The sequence below is a fragment of the Schistocerca cancellata genome, chromosome 9 (genome assembly GCF_023864275.1).
Source record: "Schistocerca cancellata isolate TAMUIC-IGC-003103 chromosome 9, iqSchCanc2.1, whole genome shotgun sequence".
In the NCBI taxonomy this organism is placed as follows: domain Eukaryota; kingdom Metazoa; phylum Arthropoda; class Insecta; order Orthoptera; family Acrididae; genus Schistocerca; species Schistocerca cancellata.
The window spans coordinates 206897747-206913766 of record NC_064634.1 but is presented as its reverse complement, the minus strand read 5'-3'; the positions used below and the strand labels follow the sequence as shown (position 1 = coordinate 206913766).

Genomic DNA, 16020 nt, shown 5'->3' with positions numbered 1-16020 from the left:
CTCGAAGACGTTACTGAACACGGAGGTGAGGCAGATGGGATGATAGGAAGAGGTGTCAGAGGGGAGTTCCTTGGATTTAGGGAACAGCAGGAAACGGGAACTCAACATGCGATCCTTTTCACGCCTCTTTATGTAGCCTATTAAGCCTGGTAATAGCACTAAACACAAACAGCACAATGGCGCTCTGGTGGCCATTCTATCTGTTTTCATCTCTAATCATTTACATACCATATGATGGTGTGTACGTGTGAGTCGACTGATTCTGTCTTTCGAGAATTTTAAAATCCCGCCGTCTCAAAGTGGTACTGTCTAGCAGCTGCTTCCGTGACCTATGATTTTCAACGACGTTAGAACTGATCATCTCTTTCAGGCCGCACAGTAGAGCGTAATTAGCCAGCAGCACAGACCTCCTCAAGAGATTGGATTTCCTCCTTGATTCGATGAGACGTGAAGTCACGTTTGTAGATGTTGTCACAACAGCCTCCCATAACACTGCCATGTGTAGCAGAGAAGAGTTGCATACTATTCAGTATTTTCCTAACAAGTAGAAGTGCTTCGAAAATGTTGCTCGGCTGTCTGAAGGTTGTGGCCACTCACTTGTGAATTGTGAAAGCATCGACTAGAGTCGTTACAGTTTACCGGATGGAGTATACAGATCGTTTCTTGTTGTATGGAGCAACAAGCTGACGTCTGCGTGGTTTCGCTGTGGATTTAGTGTGTGTGTTTATGTTCCTAGTCAGTTTGTCATCACATCTTTGGAAATTGGTTTTGGCTCTCCTGTGAGCATTCTGTAATGATGTGTGGTTGGTGATCAGGTACATTTGCATTTTCTTTTGAATACGAACCACATGAAAAATTAGTTGTTAACAGTTGTGGGCCTGATTTCTTTCAGGAGTGAGCCTATGTGTTCCTGGTCCATTTAGGCTCCATGTCTGCGGAAATTGTTGTAAGTGCTTCCCTTACGTTGCTCAGTCTCTCTTTTGAGTACTGTCGTTGTGTGTTTGAAATTACATGTCGATAACTATCAAGTGTTAAAGATTTGTTCAAGGCACCAATGTATGATAGATATCTCGGTTCATTCATTTGCTCAATGGCTATCGTTGGTTGCTAACCGCAAAATCCTGTGCCTGGAGTAGTTCTGGGTACATCAGAGGTAAATACGTGTTGATGCGCTGACTACTGGCTATGTTACAGCCGTATACTTGTACTTTCTTGTTACTATTGGCCAGGCTAAAGCCTGTGATGTTATAAGGGGACTATGCCCCACTGTCTAATGAAAAATTGGATAAGCTACAGCTAACGTCGTCTTAAGATCGTTATTGCGCGACATTGTGATGCTTTACGACAAACGTATACTGCTTTAGTTGTACGTGTCGCTACTGTCATTAAAATTAATGAATAGCAAATAAGCGTTCTAGGTTAAGAGTTACCTTGGGTGTAGCTTAGTGAGCGGCCGCTAGTGGGCCTACTAATTTCTTATTACTAAGCAGGAACATGGTTTTTGTCTGAGTTATGTAGGTAACCACTCCGCTATGGATCTTATTTGCTAAAGAAGCCTGTGCGCTTATTGACGCTAATAGGTCATTGTGTTGTTTCTCTTTCAGGAGATCGCTTGCGCCTTCCGTCTGTCTACCATCCACAGCAAAAGCGACGTTTTCGCCGTCGGTACCGACGCCGTGCTGTTTAGTTAGGTCAAGTTCTGACGTCTGGCACCGAGTATGCCAAATTCACGCCAGATCCAGAAGAACGAAAATTACTTATCTGTCAAATTAGGAATTGAAATCTTAAATAAATTGTTTTAGCACAACCTGCTCTCTGATAAAAATCCAGTGCTCCACACATGAATTACTTAGCTCTGACCCACATGTACGAAGTGAGATTGACATCGGAGCATGTTCAGGGTTCGTGCTTCATTTTTTTGTCAGATAGTGTATTTTACCCCCCATGAACCATGGACCTTGCCGCTGGTGGGGAGGCTTGCGTGCCTCAGCGATACAGATGGCCGTACCGTAGGTGCAACCACAACGGAGGGGTATCTGTTGAGAGGCCAGACAAACATGTGGTTCCTGAAGAGGGGCAGCAGCCTTTTCAGTAGTTGCAGGGGCAACAGTCTGGATGATTGACTGATCTGGCCTTGTAACATTAACCAAAACGGCCTTGCTGTGCTGGTACTGCGAACGGCTGAAAGCAAGGGGAAACTACAGCCGTAATTTTTCCCGAGGAAATGCAGCTCTACTGTATAATTAAATGATGATGGCGTCCTCTTGGGTAAAATATTCCGGAGGTAAAATAGTCCCCCACTCGGATCTCCGGGCGGGGACTACTCAGGAGGACGTCGTTATCAGGAGAAAGAAAACTGGCGTTCTACGGATCGGAGCGTGGAATGTCAGATCCCTTAATCGGGCAGGTAGGTTAGAAAATTTAAAAAGGGAAATGGATAGGTTAAAGTTAGATATAGTGGGAATTAGTGAAGTTCGGTGGCAGGAGGAAAAAGACTTTTGGTCAGGTGATTACAGGGTTATAAATACAAAATCAAATAGGGGTAATGCAGGAGTAGGTTTAATAATGAACAAAAAAATAGGAGTGTGGGTTAGCTACTACAAACAGCATAGTGAACGCATTATTGTGGCCAAGATAGACACAAAGCCCATGCCTACTACAGTAGTACAAGTTTATATGCCAACTACCTCTGCAGATGATGAAGAAATAGATGAAATGTATGACGAGATAAAAGAAATTATTCAGGTAGTGAAAGGAGACGAAAATTTAATAGTCATGGGTGACTGGAATTCGTCAGTAGGAAAAGGGAGAGAAGGAAACATAGTAGGTGAATATGGATTGGGGGGAAGGAATGAAAGAGGAAGCCGCCTTGTAGAATTTTGCACAGAGCATAACTTAATCATAACCAACACTTGGTTCAAGAATCATAAAAGAAGGTTGTATACATGGAAGAATCCTGGAGATACTAGTAGGTATCAGATAGATTATATAATGGTAAGACAGAGATTTAGGAACCAGGTTTTAAATTGTAAGACATTTCCTGGGGCAGATGTGGATTCTGACCACAATCTATTGGTTATGAACTGCAGATTGAAACTGAAGAAACTGCAAAAAGGTGGGAATTTAAGGAGATGGGACCTGGATAAACTGAAAGAACCAGGGGTTGTAGAGAGTTTCAGGAAGAGCATAAGGGAACAATTGACAGGAATGGGGGAAAGAAATACAGTAGAAGAAGAATGGGTAGCTTTGAGGGATGAAGTAGTGAAGGCAGCAGAGGATCAAGTAGGTAAAAAGACGAGGGCTAATAGAAATCCATGGGTAACAGAAGAAATATTGAATTTAATTGATGAAAGGAGAAAATACAAAAATGCAGTAAATGAAGCAGGCAAAAAGGAATACAAACGTCTCAAAAATGATATCGACAGGAAGTGCAAAATGGCTAAGCAGGGATGGCTAGAGGACAAATGTAAGGATGTAGAGGCTTGTCTCACTAGGGGTAAGATAGATACTGCCTACAGGAAAATTAAAGAGACCTTTGGAGAGAAGAGAACCACTTGTATGAATATCAAGAGCTCAGATGGCAACCCAGTTCTAAGCAAAGAAGGGAAGGCAGAAAGGTGGAAGGAGTATATAGAGGGTTTATACAAGGGCGATGTACTTGAGGACAATATTATGGAAATGGAAGAGGATGTAGATGAAGACGAAATGGGAGATAAGATACTGCGTGAAGAGTTTGACAGAGCACTGAAAGACCTGAGTCGAAACAAGGCCCCGGGAGTAGACAACATTCCATTTGAACTACTGATGGCCTCGGGAGAGCCAGTCATGACAAAACTCTACCATCTGGTGAGCACGATGTATGAGACAGGCGAAATACCCTCAGACTTCAAGAAGAATATAATAATTCCAATCCCAAAGAAAGCAGGTGTTGACAGATGTGAAAATTACCGAACTATCAGTTTAATAAGTCACAGCTGCAAAATACTAACGCGAATTCTTTACAGACGAATGGAAAAACTGGTAGAAGCCGACCTTGGGGAAGATCAGTTTGGATTCCGTAGAAATGTTGGAACGCATGAGGCAATACTGACCTTACGACTTATCTTAGAAGAAAGATTAAGAAAAGGCAAACCTACGTTTCTAGCTTTTGTAGGCTTAGAGAAAGCTTTTGACAATGTTAACTGGAATACTCTCTTTCAAATTCTAAAGGTGGGAGGGGTAAAATACAGGGAGCGAAAGGCTATTTACAGTTTGTACAGAAAGCAGATAGCAGTTATAAGAGTCGAGGGGCATGAAAGGGAAGCAGTGGTTGGGAAAGGAGTAAGACAGGGTTGTAGCCTCTCCCCAATGTTACTCAATCTGTATATTGAGCAAGCAGTAAAGGAAACAAAAGAAAAATTCGGAGTAGGTATTAAAATTCATGGAGAAGAAGTAAAAACTTTGAGGTTCGCCGATGACATTGTAATTCTGTCAGAGACAGCAAAGGACTTGGAAGAGCAGTTGAACGGAATGGACAGTGTCTTGAAAGGAGGATATAAGATGAACATCAACAAAAGCAAAACGAGGATAATGGAATGTAGTCAAATTAAGTCGGGTGATGCTGAGGGAATTAGATTAGGAAATGAGACACTTAAAGTAGTAAAGGAGTTTTGCTATTTAGGGAGTAAAATAACCGATGATGGTCGAAGTAGAGAGGATATAAAATGTAGACTGGCAATGGCAAGGAAAGCGTTTCTCAAGAAGAGGAATTTGTTAACATCGAGTATAGATTTATGTGTCAGGAAGTCGTTTCTGAAAGTATTTGTATGGAGTGTAGCCCTGTATGGAAGTGAAACATGGACGATAACTAGTTTGGACAAGAAGAGAATAGAAGCTTTCGAAATGTGGTGCTACAGAAGAATGCTGAAGATAAGGTGGGTAGATCACGTAACTAATGAGGAGGTATTGAATAGGATTGGGGAGAAGAGAAGTTTGTGGCACAACTTGACTAGAAGAAGGGATCGGTTGGTAGGACATGTTTTGAGGCATCAAGGGATCACAAATTTAGCATTGGAGGGCAGTGTGGAGGGTAAAAATCGTAGAGGGAGACCAAGAGATGAATACACCAAGCAGATTCAGAAGGATGTAGGTTGCAGTAGATACTGGGAGATGAAGAAGCTTGCACAGGATAGAGTAGCATGGAGAGCTGCATCAAACCAGTCTCAGGACTGAAGACCACAACAACAACAGTGTATTTTAATAACACGCCATAGTCGAGATTCTACTAGTAATCTTTGAAGCCAATAACTATCGATCATCCTATATGTCTGCTTTTTTCTTCGCCGTAGTTAGGGCATTGAATTTATACAGGGCACCCCAGGAGAATGCTGAATATTCAGCGATACGACAGAAACGCTTTTCTATGGACAAATGCCCTATTTCGAATACTTTTCGAGATAGAATACATTTGTCTTTGATCTAGTGGCGTGCACGTATGTATCTTAACCCGCCTAACCACTTTGACTTTTTTTTCTAGCTCAAGCTACCTCACTGCTTTCAAACTCTGTGCTCAGGATGTTTTTTGCCATTAAACTAGCGCTTTGAAGCCACAGGTGTCCAAGGTGCGTTGCGAGTGACGTAGTGCCATAGATTGAAAGTATATCAAAGAGAAGCATGGACTGACTGTGTTTGTACACACATAGAAAAAGTTTTGCTTCGCCTCGGTTCCGAGAGTTCCGGAACCTGTACAGAAAATTAGAATAGAGATCAAAATAAACGTCATTTATGCCGTTTTTATTGTTCATGAAAACCACACATTCGATCTTGTACCACCATACAGCGAGACCCTCAGAGGTGGTGGTCCAGATTGCTGTACTCACCGGTACCTCTAATAACCAGCAGCGCGTCCCCTTGCATTGATGTGTGCCCGTTTTCGTCGGAGCATACTATCCACAAGTTCATCAACGTACTGTTGATCCAGATTGTCCCGCTCCTCAACGGCGGTTCGGCTTGGATCCCTCAGAGTGGTTTTTGGGTTACGTCGTCCATAAACAGCTGTTTTCAATCTATCCCAGGCATGTTCGATAGGGTTCATATCTGGAGAACATGCTGGCCACTTTACATGTTGGCCTCTTTAGTCGAGTGATGTCGTTATCCTGAAGGAAGTCATTCAAAAATTGTGCACGATGGAGGTGCGAATTGTCGTCCGTGAAGACGAATGCCTCGCCAACATGCTGCCGATATGGTTGCACTGTCAGGATGGCACTTTAGGATGGCATTCACGTATCGTACAGCCGTTGCGGCGCCTTCCATGACCACCAGCGTTGTATGTTGGCCCTACATAAAGCCACCCCTAAACAGCAGGGAACCTCCACATTGCTGCACTCGCAGGACAGTGTGTCTAAGGCGTTCAGTCTGACCGGGTTGCCTCCAAACAAGTCTCCGGTGATTGTCTGGTTGGAGGCATGTGCGACACTCATCGGTGAAGAGAACGTAATGCCAATCCTGAGCGGTCCATTCGGCATGTTGTTGGACCCATCTGTACCGTGCTGCATTGTGTCGTGGTTGCAAAGATGGATCTCGTCATGCACGTCGCGTTTGAAGTTGCACATCATGCAGCCTGTTGTGCAGAGTTTTAGTCGTAACACAAAGTCCTGTGGCTGCACGAAAAGCATTATTCAACATGGTGCCGTTGTTGTCAGGGTTCCTCCGGGCCATAATCCGTAGTCAGCGGTCATCCACTGCAATAGTAGCCCTTGAGCGGCCTGAGAAAGGCATGTCATCGACAGTTCCTGTCTCTCTGTATCTCCTCCATGTCCGAACAACATCACGTTTGTTCACTCCGAGACGCCTGGTCACTTCCCTTGTTTAGAGCCATTCCTGGCACAAATTAACAATGCAGACGCGAACCGCGGTATAGACCATCTAGGCATGGTTGAACTACTGACAACACGAGCGGTGTACCTCCTTTCTGTTGGAATGACTGCAACTGATCGGCTGTCGGAGCCCCTCTGTCTAATAGGCACTGCTCATACATGGTAGTTTACGTCTTTGGGAGGCTTTTGTGACATCTCTGAAGAGTCACAGGGACTGTGTCTGTCATACAATATCCACAGTCAAAGTCTATGTCCAGGTGTTCTGGGAACCGGGATGATGCAAAACTTTTTTTGATATGTGTATATGCGCTGATCAAAATGCCTCATATCTACGCTAATGAAGAACATGTAGGTAAGGTGTATGTTTACGATTCCTGCGATGGTAGTGCTCCTGATGCAGTCGAAGAATACAGGCGGCGCTTTCCAATACGACGAATTAGTGATCCTAGAGTGTTTACCAGAGTTTCGAAGAGCATTGCGTGAAACAGGTATTCTTCCAACTTCCCATTCTTCATCTGAACGTGCAGTCCAACAGCCTGTGCATGAACAGTAACATATTATCAAAGTGGTGCAATATAGTCCTGCTAGCAACAAACGGCGACTTTCGACACGTATCATTGCTTTCCAAATTTTCCTTTCCTCACCTATTCTGAGGAGAACCTCCTCATTCCTTACCTTATCATTTCACCTAGTTCAACATTCTTCTGCTGCATCACATGTCAAACGCTTCAATTCTCTTCTGTTCCGGCTTTCCCAATACCATGCAATGCTATGCACCAAACGTACACTCTCAAAAAATTCTTCCTCAAATTAAGGCCTATGTATGATGCTAGCAGACTTCTCTCGGCCAGGAATGCCCTTTTTTCCAGTCCTAGTCTGCTTGTTATGTCGCCCTTGCTCTGTCCATCATGGGTTATTTTGCTGCCTAGGCAGCAGAATTCCTTAACTTCGTTTAATAAGTGATCACCAATTCTGATGTTAAGTTACTCACTTTCTGAAGCTTCTCATTACTTTCACATTTATTCTGTTTACTCCTAATCTATACTCATTCATGCCATTCAGCAAATCCAGTTATTCTTCTTCACTTTCACTGAGGATAGCAATGTCATTAGCGAATGTTATCATTGATATTCTTTCACTTTGAATTCAGTCCCACTCTTGAACCTTTATTTCATTTCCGTCGTTTCTTCTTCGGTGTATAGACTGAACAGTAGGGGCTTATGACAACATTCCTGTGTTCCACCATTTTTAATGCGATCACTTCGTTCTTGGTCTCGACTCTTATTGTCCCCTCTTGGTTCTTATACGGATTGTGCGTTACCTGTCTTTCCCTGCGGCTTACTGTTATTTTTCACATACTCTGCATGATGGAGTCTTCGACATTTTACTAGGCGTGTGTGGGAACATCTCAACCATACTTACCCAAATCGCTGGATTAGTTGTGATAGTGCAATTAACTGACCACAAGACTGCAAGACCTTACGCCATTACACTGTAGCTTGTGGTTGGATTAAGTCTGAAGTGCACAAACGAAAGGTGAATACGAGAGATTAACTACTTGGTCGCATCACTGGCGCTGCTATTCTTATTAGGGAAGTTTCAGAGGCACTCAGACATGCGAACTTGCAGCACGCTGGAGTAGCTGCAGGTCGACAACTCCTGTTAATCACTAAAACGAGAAACTAGTCCAACGTTGCAAATTTTACTTTTTTCCATCCGATGACTAGTTCCGGTCCGAGATCCATTTTCAGATCATAGTAACTTGTCGAAAATAGCATTTCCGAAGATGCGAAAACTATGTCAAAAATGTACAACGAGCAGCTGTAGCTTCGACTGTGTCACTATGATTTGAAAATGGGTCTCGGCCAGAAACTAGTCATCGAGTGAATAAAAAAAGTAAAATTTGCGTCTTTGGGCTGGTTTATTGTTCTACTCAGACAAGCAACAAAACATGTACTCCCAAGAATACACGCACGCACTGAAGTTGACAGTGGGATGTTAGAACATTTATTATGAATTGTACAACAGCTGTAATGTGGCATGTGAGATAATGCTTTACAGAGGGTCAAGAGGAGGTTCCTCTGCCTGAAGTGAGGATAGCTGGTGGGAACCTGTTAAGCATCAATGACACTAGTGAAATGTTATTAGAGTTCAAACATTTATTCACAATGTTTACAAGTCATTGTTCTTCTGCACCGTCCTTGGCTGTTGCTTATTCAGCTGTGTGTTGGAGTCTAGCTGTCCATCGAGTCAGCTCAACGTCTACATACCCAAGCGACAGTTTGAGCGCCCTTAGCGCCTCAGCAGGTTGCTGGCTGGCAGATGTGACTGTTGTCCAATATAATGTGGTCTCAGGCTGGCTGCTGGAGTGCCCTTGGCCCTACTCCGAATTCTATGATGGTCCTTGATCTGATGTGTACCTGGTGTCGGTAATCATGTGGTCAGTTGATCTCCTCCCTACTGGTAGGTTTCAGCACCTGGAGGCACCTGGATGTTGAACGGGAACTGGGACCCCAAGAGGCCTTTTTGCTGGCTTCCACACTGAATTTCGTGCTAGCAGCACTCAGTGATGTGGTGTTGTCGGAAGACAGCCAGTTTCCCCATCAGCGAGCAGCGTGAAATTTACCAGGTGAAAATGATCATCTCGAGTGCATCTTTGGCTAGTCTGTAGACATTTCCGGAATACCTAGCACATAAATTCACTACAGTATCACAATCATGAAATCGAGTGCTATTCCTGTGAATGTCATCAATCCCTATGATCACTTCATTATAAGGGCTGGAGAGCTGGGATTTAAAGGCAGCTGGCATCAGGATATGATGTGAGCCTCGGTTCATAATGATTATATGTGTCCTCCTTATTTCACTGTGTTCACATAACAGACTGTTAAGTGCTGTGACAGTTCCTCGCTATGTGCTCTTGTGAAAGAGATAGAGTTTCTGCAACATGTCTTATGAACTAACAAATATGCTTGTCTCACTTCCTTTGGTTTTCTGTCGTAGTCTCGTTTCTGCTGAATTCGTATTCTTACTCAACAGATGGTATCATAATGTTTCGACGACCTGACCCACTTACGACATAGTGGCTCGATTCCTGCTTCCACCTCTGTCTCTGGCGTGATGTGAATTTTTCTGTGGCACCAAGAATGAGTTTTAATAAAATTTTCCAATTTCTATCCATTACTATTTACTGCCATAACAGCTTAGAGCTGAATGTGTTAAAAATACATATTTTTCCATAGATATTTTGTAAAAAAAATGTAGTTATGTTTACTAATTGTTGTAAATGCACATATTTGTAAACCTGCCATACTATAGAAAATAAATAACAATGTGCATTAAATGTGTTCTATTTCTGAAACCATTTGGAATGGGGCATAAGCCCTTATGAAGCTTTTTACTTCAAACGATCGTTCATATCATATGCCTAAATATTGACCATTTCTCCTGGGACACCCTATACATGGAGTATATGATGATGTTTGGTTTGTGGGGCGCTCAACTGCGTGGTTATCAGCGCCCGTACAATTTCCCAACCTTTTGCTCAGTCCAATTTCGCCACTTTCCTGGATGATGATGAAATGATGAGGACAACACAAACACCCAGTCATCTCGAGGCAGGTGAAAATCCCTGACCCCGCCGACCCTATACATGGAGTATAACGGGTATAAGTGCAGATATTTTTATATGTGGTACTTCAATATGTTCACACATCTGTGTGTATGTTTCTTTTTTTTTTGTTTTGTTTTTTTGTTTTCCTCTGTATCAAACAGGCTTCCTACAAACGTATAACAGACTTTACGACCTGTTATTTTATGCAAAGTGTTAACTGTACCACTACGTGGATTATGCCTGTCAGTATAGACTAACCATTTTGATCCACACTTCAAAATGTCCACAGCTTGTGGTCTAGTGGCTAGTGTTGCTGCCTCTAGATCATGGGGTCCAGGTTGGGGATTTTTTTCTGCCTGGGGACTGGGTGTTTGTGTTGTCCTCATCATTTCATGATCATCATCATCATTCATGACAGTGGCTCGATTGGACTGTGGAAAAAAAATTGGACTGTGGAAAAAATGGGACTTTGTATGAGCGCTGACGACCGCATAGTTGAGTGCCCCAAAAACCAAATGTCATCATCATCAACATTTGAACTGCTGCCCAGGGAAAAGTAAGTACTAATCTCTTGGTCTTACATCATTTACTTGGCGGTTCTAACCAACTTCAAACCATACGACCTGCACCAACTAAAATTATTGGTCGGCAAATGACGTAATTACTGATGTGATATTGTTCAGCCCACCGTCCTCGGTCACCAGTAGAAACATCTGCACTTAAACTCGTTGCACCCTGTATGTGCACGAGGGCAGTTAAGGGAATGGCCGGGAAGGAGGAGGCTGACCTGGCGACGGCAGCGCGGTCTTTGGCGGCGACGCCGGCGCCCGCGAGCAGCAGCGGCGTCACGCCCGCCACGTCGCTGGCGTCCGGCTGCGCCCCCGCCTGCAGCAGCAGCGCCACCACGGCGTCGTGGCCCGCCTTGGCAGCCTGGTGCAGAGGCGTCCGGCCCAGGCACTCCACGTCGCACAGCTGCACACAACACACCAAGATAGCAGGTAGCCGCCGGTTACGTCCGAGATGAGGAGGACGTGTCCGATAAAGTCCTACACCACTACTCTCGTTCGAGCTGTAGTCTCTTGCATCAGACTAGGTAATCAACATGTCGACTTTAGCGTTTGAACAGTTTTCATTACGAGCATTTCGAACATTGGAATACTATAAGTTAGAAACATCCTTGATGTGTATATGCAGACTGAAGCCAAGAATGAAAATTTCAACCAAGGCTGAATTTAGGCGGAATACCAAGTGGACTGAGGCGTGAACGTGAATTTCGATTGAGGAAGGAGGCATGTTAGAGTAATCCATGGTATTGTGCAAAGACACCGTGCGGTATGGCGTATTGGTTGGTTCATTGCCCAGTGAGAAGGAGACCCAGGTTCGAATCTAGGCCTTGTTACAAATATTCATTCGTTGCTACAGTCTGCATATATGCATCACAGATGTTTGAGTCTTGAAAAGGTCTCTGGAAGCATATACCAGATGTAGAAGTATGAAACCGGAATTTGGTTGCAATAATTTGCCGTTTGTCGTTTGAAACTGATTAATAATATTTTATTCAAAATAATCTCCATTGCTATTTATACATTTCTTCCACCTCTCTGGCAGGCTAGGAGTGCCATACCAAAAAGCAGTTCTTCTTTTGAAGCGAACCAATCAGCGAGCCATTTTCGTACGTTTCCATACGAATTGGAGCGTTGTTCAGCAAGAGCGTGTCCCAGTGATGCAAATGGATGATAATCGGACGTAGCCAAGTCTGGAGACTAAGCCGCATGCACTAGTATTTCGCAACTGAACGCCTCGATCGTTTCCGTGACCCGTTTTGCTGTGTGTTTTGGGGTGTCATCATGGAGCAATATGATTTTTTGTTGCCTTTTTCCATATTCCGGTCGTTTTTTGTGTAATGCTCGAATTAAATTGATCATTTATTGTTTGTAGCGAACAGTGTTAACGGTCTCACCAGGTTTTACCAGCTCATAATAGATGGCACCCTTCTGGTCCCACGAAACACAGAATATTGTCTTCTTTCCAAAGCGATTTGGTCTTACAGTGGATGTCGACGGTCTACCTGGATTCATCCATGATTTACGACGCTTAGGATCTATTTTTCTTCACTTTCACTATTCGATGGAGAAACAACTTTCTTTTGTATCTGGCGAGCAGGATTTCAAAAGTCATTTGCTTGCTGTCTGTCATTCAGTACATTCGGAATCCATATTTCCACTTTCTGCACCTCTTCAATAGCTTTCAACCAAAGAGAAACTACTTTCTGCGTCACAGTCAATTGTTCCGAGGTTCCTGTTGAGTTTGAGTATCATCTTTATCCAATAAAGCCTGCAGTTCGTACTCTTCGAACTTTTCTGTGGTTTCCCAAGCTCGTCGTTTCCCACGGCAAAATCACCACTTTTGAATTTTTTGAACCACTCTAAACACCCTGTTTTTCCAAGAACATGTTCGTCAAAAGCTTCGAGAAGCATTAGATACGATTCTTCAGCAGTTTTCTTCAAATGATAACAGAAAACCAATGCTGTCCGCAAATCGTAGTTCGTATGCACAAAACTCGACATGTTTACAGGTTTGAAAGAGATACCGATGTATGGAAGTTGCGTTACTGTGTGTTGACATTCGTCATCAGCCGTTACAGGATGTAGATGGCGCTGCAGACACGGTCTCACCGGCCCTTCACTGACAGCTAGCACCATCTATTGAGAAATTCTGGTTTCATACTTCTACACCTGGTAGTTTCATCTGATTAAAGCATCTATCCCTGGGTTTCAGGTGGGATCCCACATTTCATTCAATGCTGAGGTGCTATTTCAGTACAGCTGGGGAGTCCTCGCAATGGTGTTCTAGTGTAGGCTGAGGCGTGAATTGGAATTTGGATTGAGGAGGGAAACATGCTGGGGTAGTCATTCCGGCAGTGCAAAGCCAGTGTGCCAAGGTGGCGTAGTGGTTAGCACATCTGCCTAATGAGCAGGAGATGCAGGTTCGAATCACAGCCTTGATACAAACTTTATTCCTCACTTCAGTCTGCATGTATACAGCACAGATCTTTGGGGCTCGGAAAGGTCTCTGGAACCATGTAGTTTCATCCGATTAAAGAAGCCAGTAACACGAGTTCTGACGACGGCGCTCATAAGGATCCAGTGCGAACTTCGTCTCACCGATTTGATTCATATGTATGGCTTGACTAGGACTTAAGACATGTAAACAGGAAAACTCAACTCTCAACAGTTTCCGAGAAAATCTTGTTCGAACATTTTAGGAGCGCTTATACGTATGCACAGTGGTTAAACTATACTTTCACTACTTTGGAGAGCCTTGTGAAAAAGGAATAAATGTAAGACAGTAAATTATTGTGGAATCATTTGGAAATACATCTGCAAAAAAATAACGAATAAAATATTGAAATAAACATGTTTTAAGTTCTGCATTTGTTATTTGCATGCCATGTTTACGTTCCAGATTACAAACTTTGCTCTAGGCACTAGGGATACTATTTCACAACTACCAACTCATTCCGAACGGTGCACCATGGAATGTTCAACTGTCGTGATACACCTCGTGCACTACTTGAAGGTCGCACACTACGTAGAGCATTCTCAGCCATGGCAACAGTAAATTTTTCAACAATTTGTGGCGCAATTGGCCATCGGCCTTTTCAGCAGCAGTTCCAAAATCGCCAGTTAGTTCCGACCCTGGTGAGGAAAGAGCGCCTATCCATATTTCTTCAATGTGTCGATACTCGCCAAGAACAGCAGCAGTAATGTGTTGTTTTCATTTCACAGCTTTACAAATAAAGCCCTGCTCACCTTGTCCATACTCATGTTGACTATCTCCATCTGTAATGTACACTGATGCTTGTGTTTCACCCTTACTTTGGCATACCATAACCGAAGTCATGGCACTTACACAACTAACAATGCAAATCCTGTAGCGCAGTCTGAAAATCAATCCTATAGAGTTGCATACCCATATTGTTAATAGTTTTCCGTCTACATCGGCTCAAGAAACAAAAATTTAATTAAAACAAGCCTGTACTTTGTATGGTCGCTAGTATTCAAGGAGTCTGTAGCCGAGTGAGTAAGTGATTATGACCCATCGACTCGGCTCATATTTGGCAAGTCGCTTGTGGACAACCTAAAATGAAAGAGTAAGATATTTTGGCTCAACAAGAAACTGGTACACCTGCCTAATATCGTGTAGCGTCCCCGCAAGCAAGCAGAAGTGCGGCAACATGACATGGCATGGACTCGACTAATGTCTGAAATAGTGCTGGATGGCATTGACACCACGATCCTGCAGAACTGGCCATAAATCCGTAAGAGTACTATGAAGTGGAGATCTCTGAACAGCACGTTGTAAGGCATCCCAGATACATGTTTATGTTAGGAAGTCTGGTGGACAGCAGAAGTGTTTCTGTTCAGAAGAGTGGTCCTGGAGCCACCCTGAAGCAACTCTGGATGTGTGGGGTGGCCCATTGTCCTGCAGGAATTGCCTAAGTTTGTTGGAATGCTCAATGGACATGAATGGATGCAAGTGATCACCTGTCAGAGTCGTATCTAGACGCACCAGGATTCCCATATCACTCCAAGTGCACACACCCCACACCATTACAGAGCCTCCACCAGCTTGAACAGTCCCCTGGTGACATGCAGGCTCCATGGATTCATGAGGTTGTCTCCATACCTGTACACGTCCATCTGCTCGATACAATTTGAAGTGAGGCTCGTCCAACCAGGCTACATGTTTCCAGTCATCAACAGACCAATGTCGGTGTTGACGAGCCCAGGTGAGGCTTAAGGCCTTGTGTCGTACAAAATGGTTCAAATGGCTGTGAGCACTATGGAACTTAACAGCTGCGGTCATCAGTCCCGTAGAACTTAGAACTACTTAATCCTAAGTAACCTAAGGACATCACACACATCCATGCCCGAGGCAGGATTCGAACCTGCGACTGCAGCGGTTGCACAGTTCCAGACTGAAATGCCTAGAATTGCTCGGCCACACCGGCCGGCCATGTGTTGTACAATCATCAAGGGTACACGAGTTGGCCTTTGGCTCCGAAAGCCCATATCGATGATGTTTCATTGAATGGTTCGCACGCTGACACTTGTTGATGTCCCAGCATTCAAATCTGCAGCAATTTTCGGAAATGTTGCACTTCTGTCACGTTGGACGATTCTCTTCAGTCGTCGTTGGTCTCGCTCTGGCAGAATCTTTTTCCAGTCGCTGCGATGTCAGATTTGATGTTTTATCGGATTCCTTATATTCACGGTACACTAATAAAATGGTCATAAGAGAAAATCCTCACTTTCATCCCTTTTTGAGTTATTTGCGCATCATGGACTTTACATCTACATCTACATCTACATGGATACTCTGCAAATCACATTTAAGTGCCTGGCAGAGGGTTCATTGAAGTATGGTTTTCTTAAGAACCGAAGGATGGTGAGCCAAAATATCTCAGTCTTTCGCTTTATGCTGTACACGAGGGACCTACCAAATATAAGCTGAATGGGGCTGCTGTGTCTTAGCGCCCCCCCCCTCCTG

General features: G+C 43.7%; 1 protein-coding gene across 1 annotated transcript in view; it reads right to left on the bottom strand.

The window, feature by feature from the left end:
- LOC126101041 (transient receptor potential channel pyrexia-like) overlaps positions 1–16020 on the bottom strand; it is a 272305-nt gene that overhangs the window by 132937 nt on the left and 123348 nt on the right. Inside the window, exon 6 of the mRNA XM_049911705.1 lies at positions 11255–11439. Within this exon, the coding sequence (XP_049767662.1) occupies positions 11255–11439 (185 nt within the window). The remainder of the gene's footprint in view (positions 1–11254; positions 11440–16020) is intronic.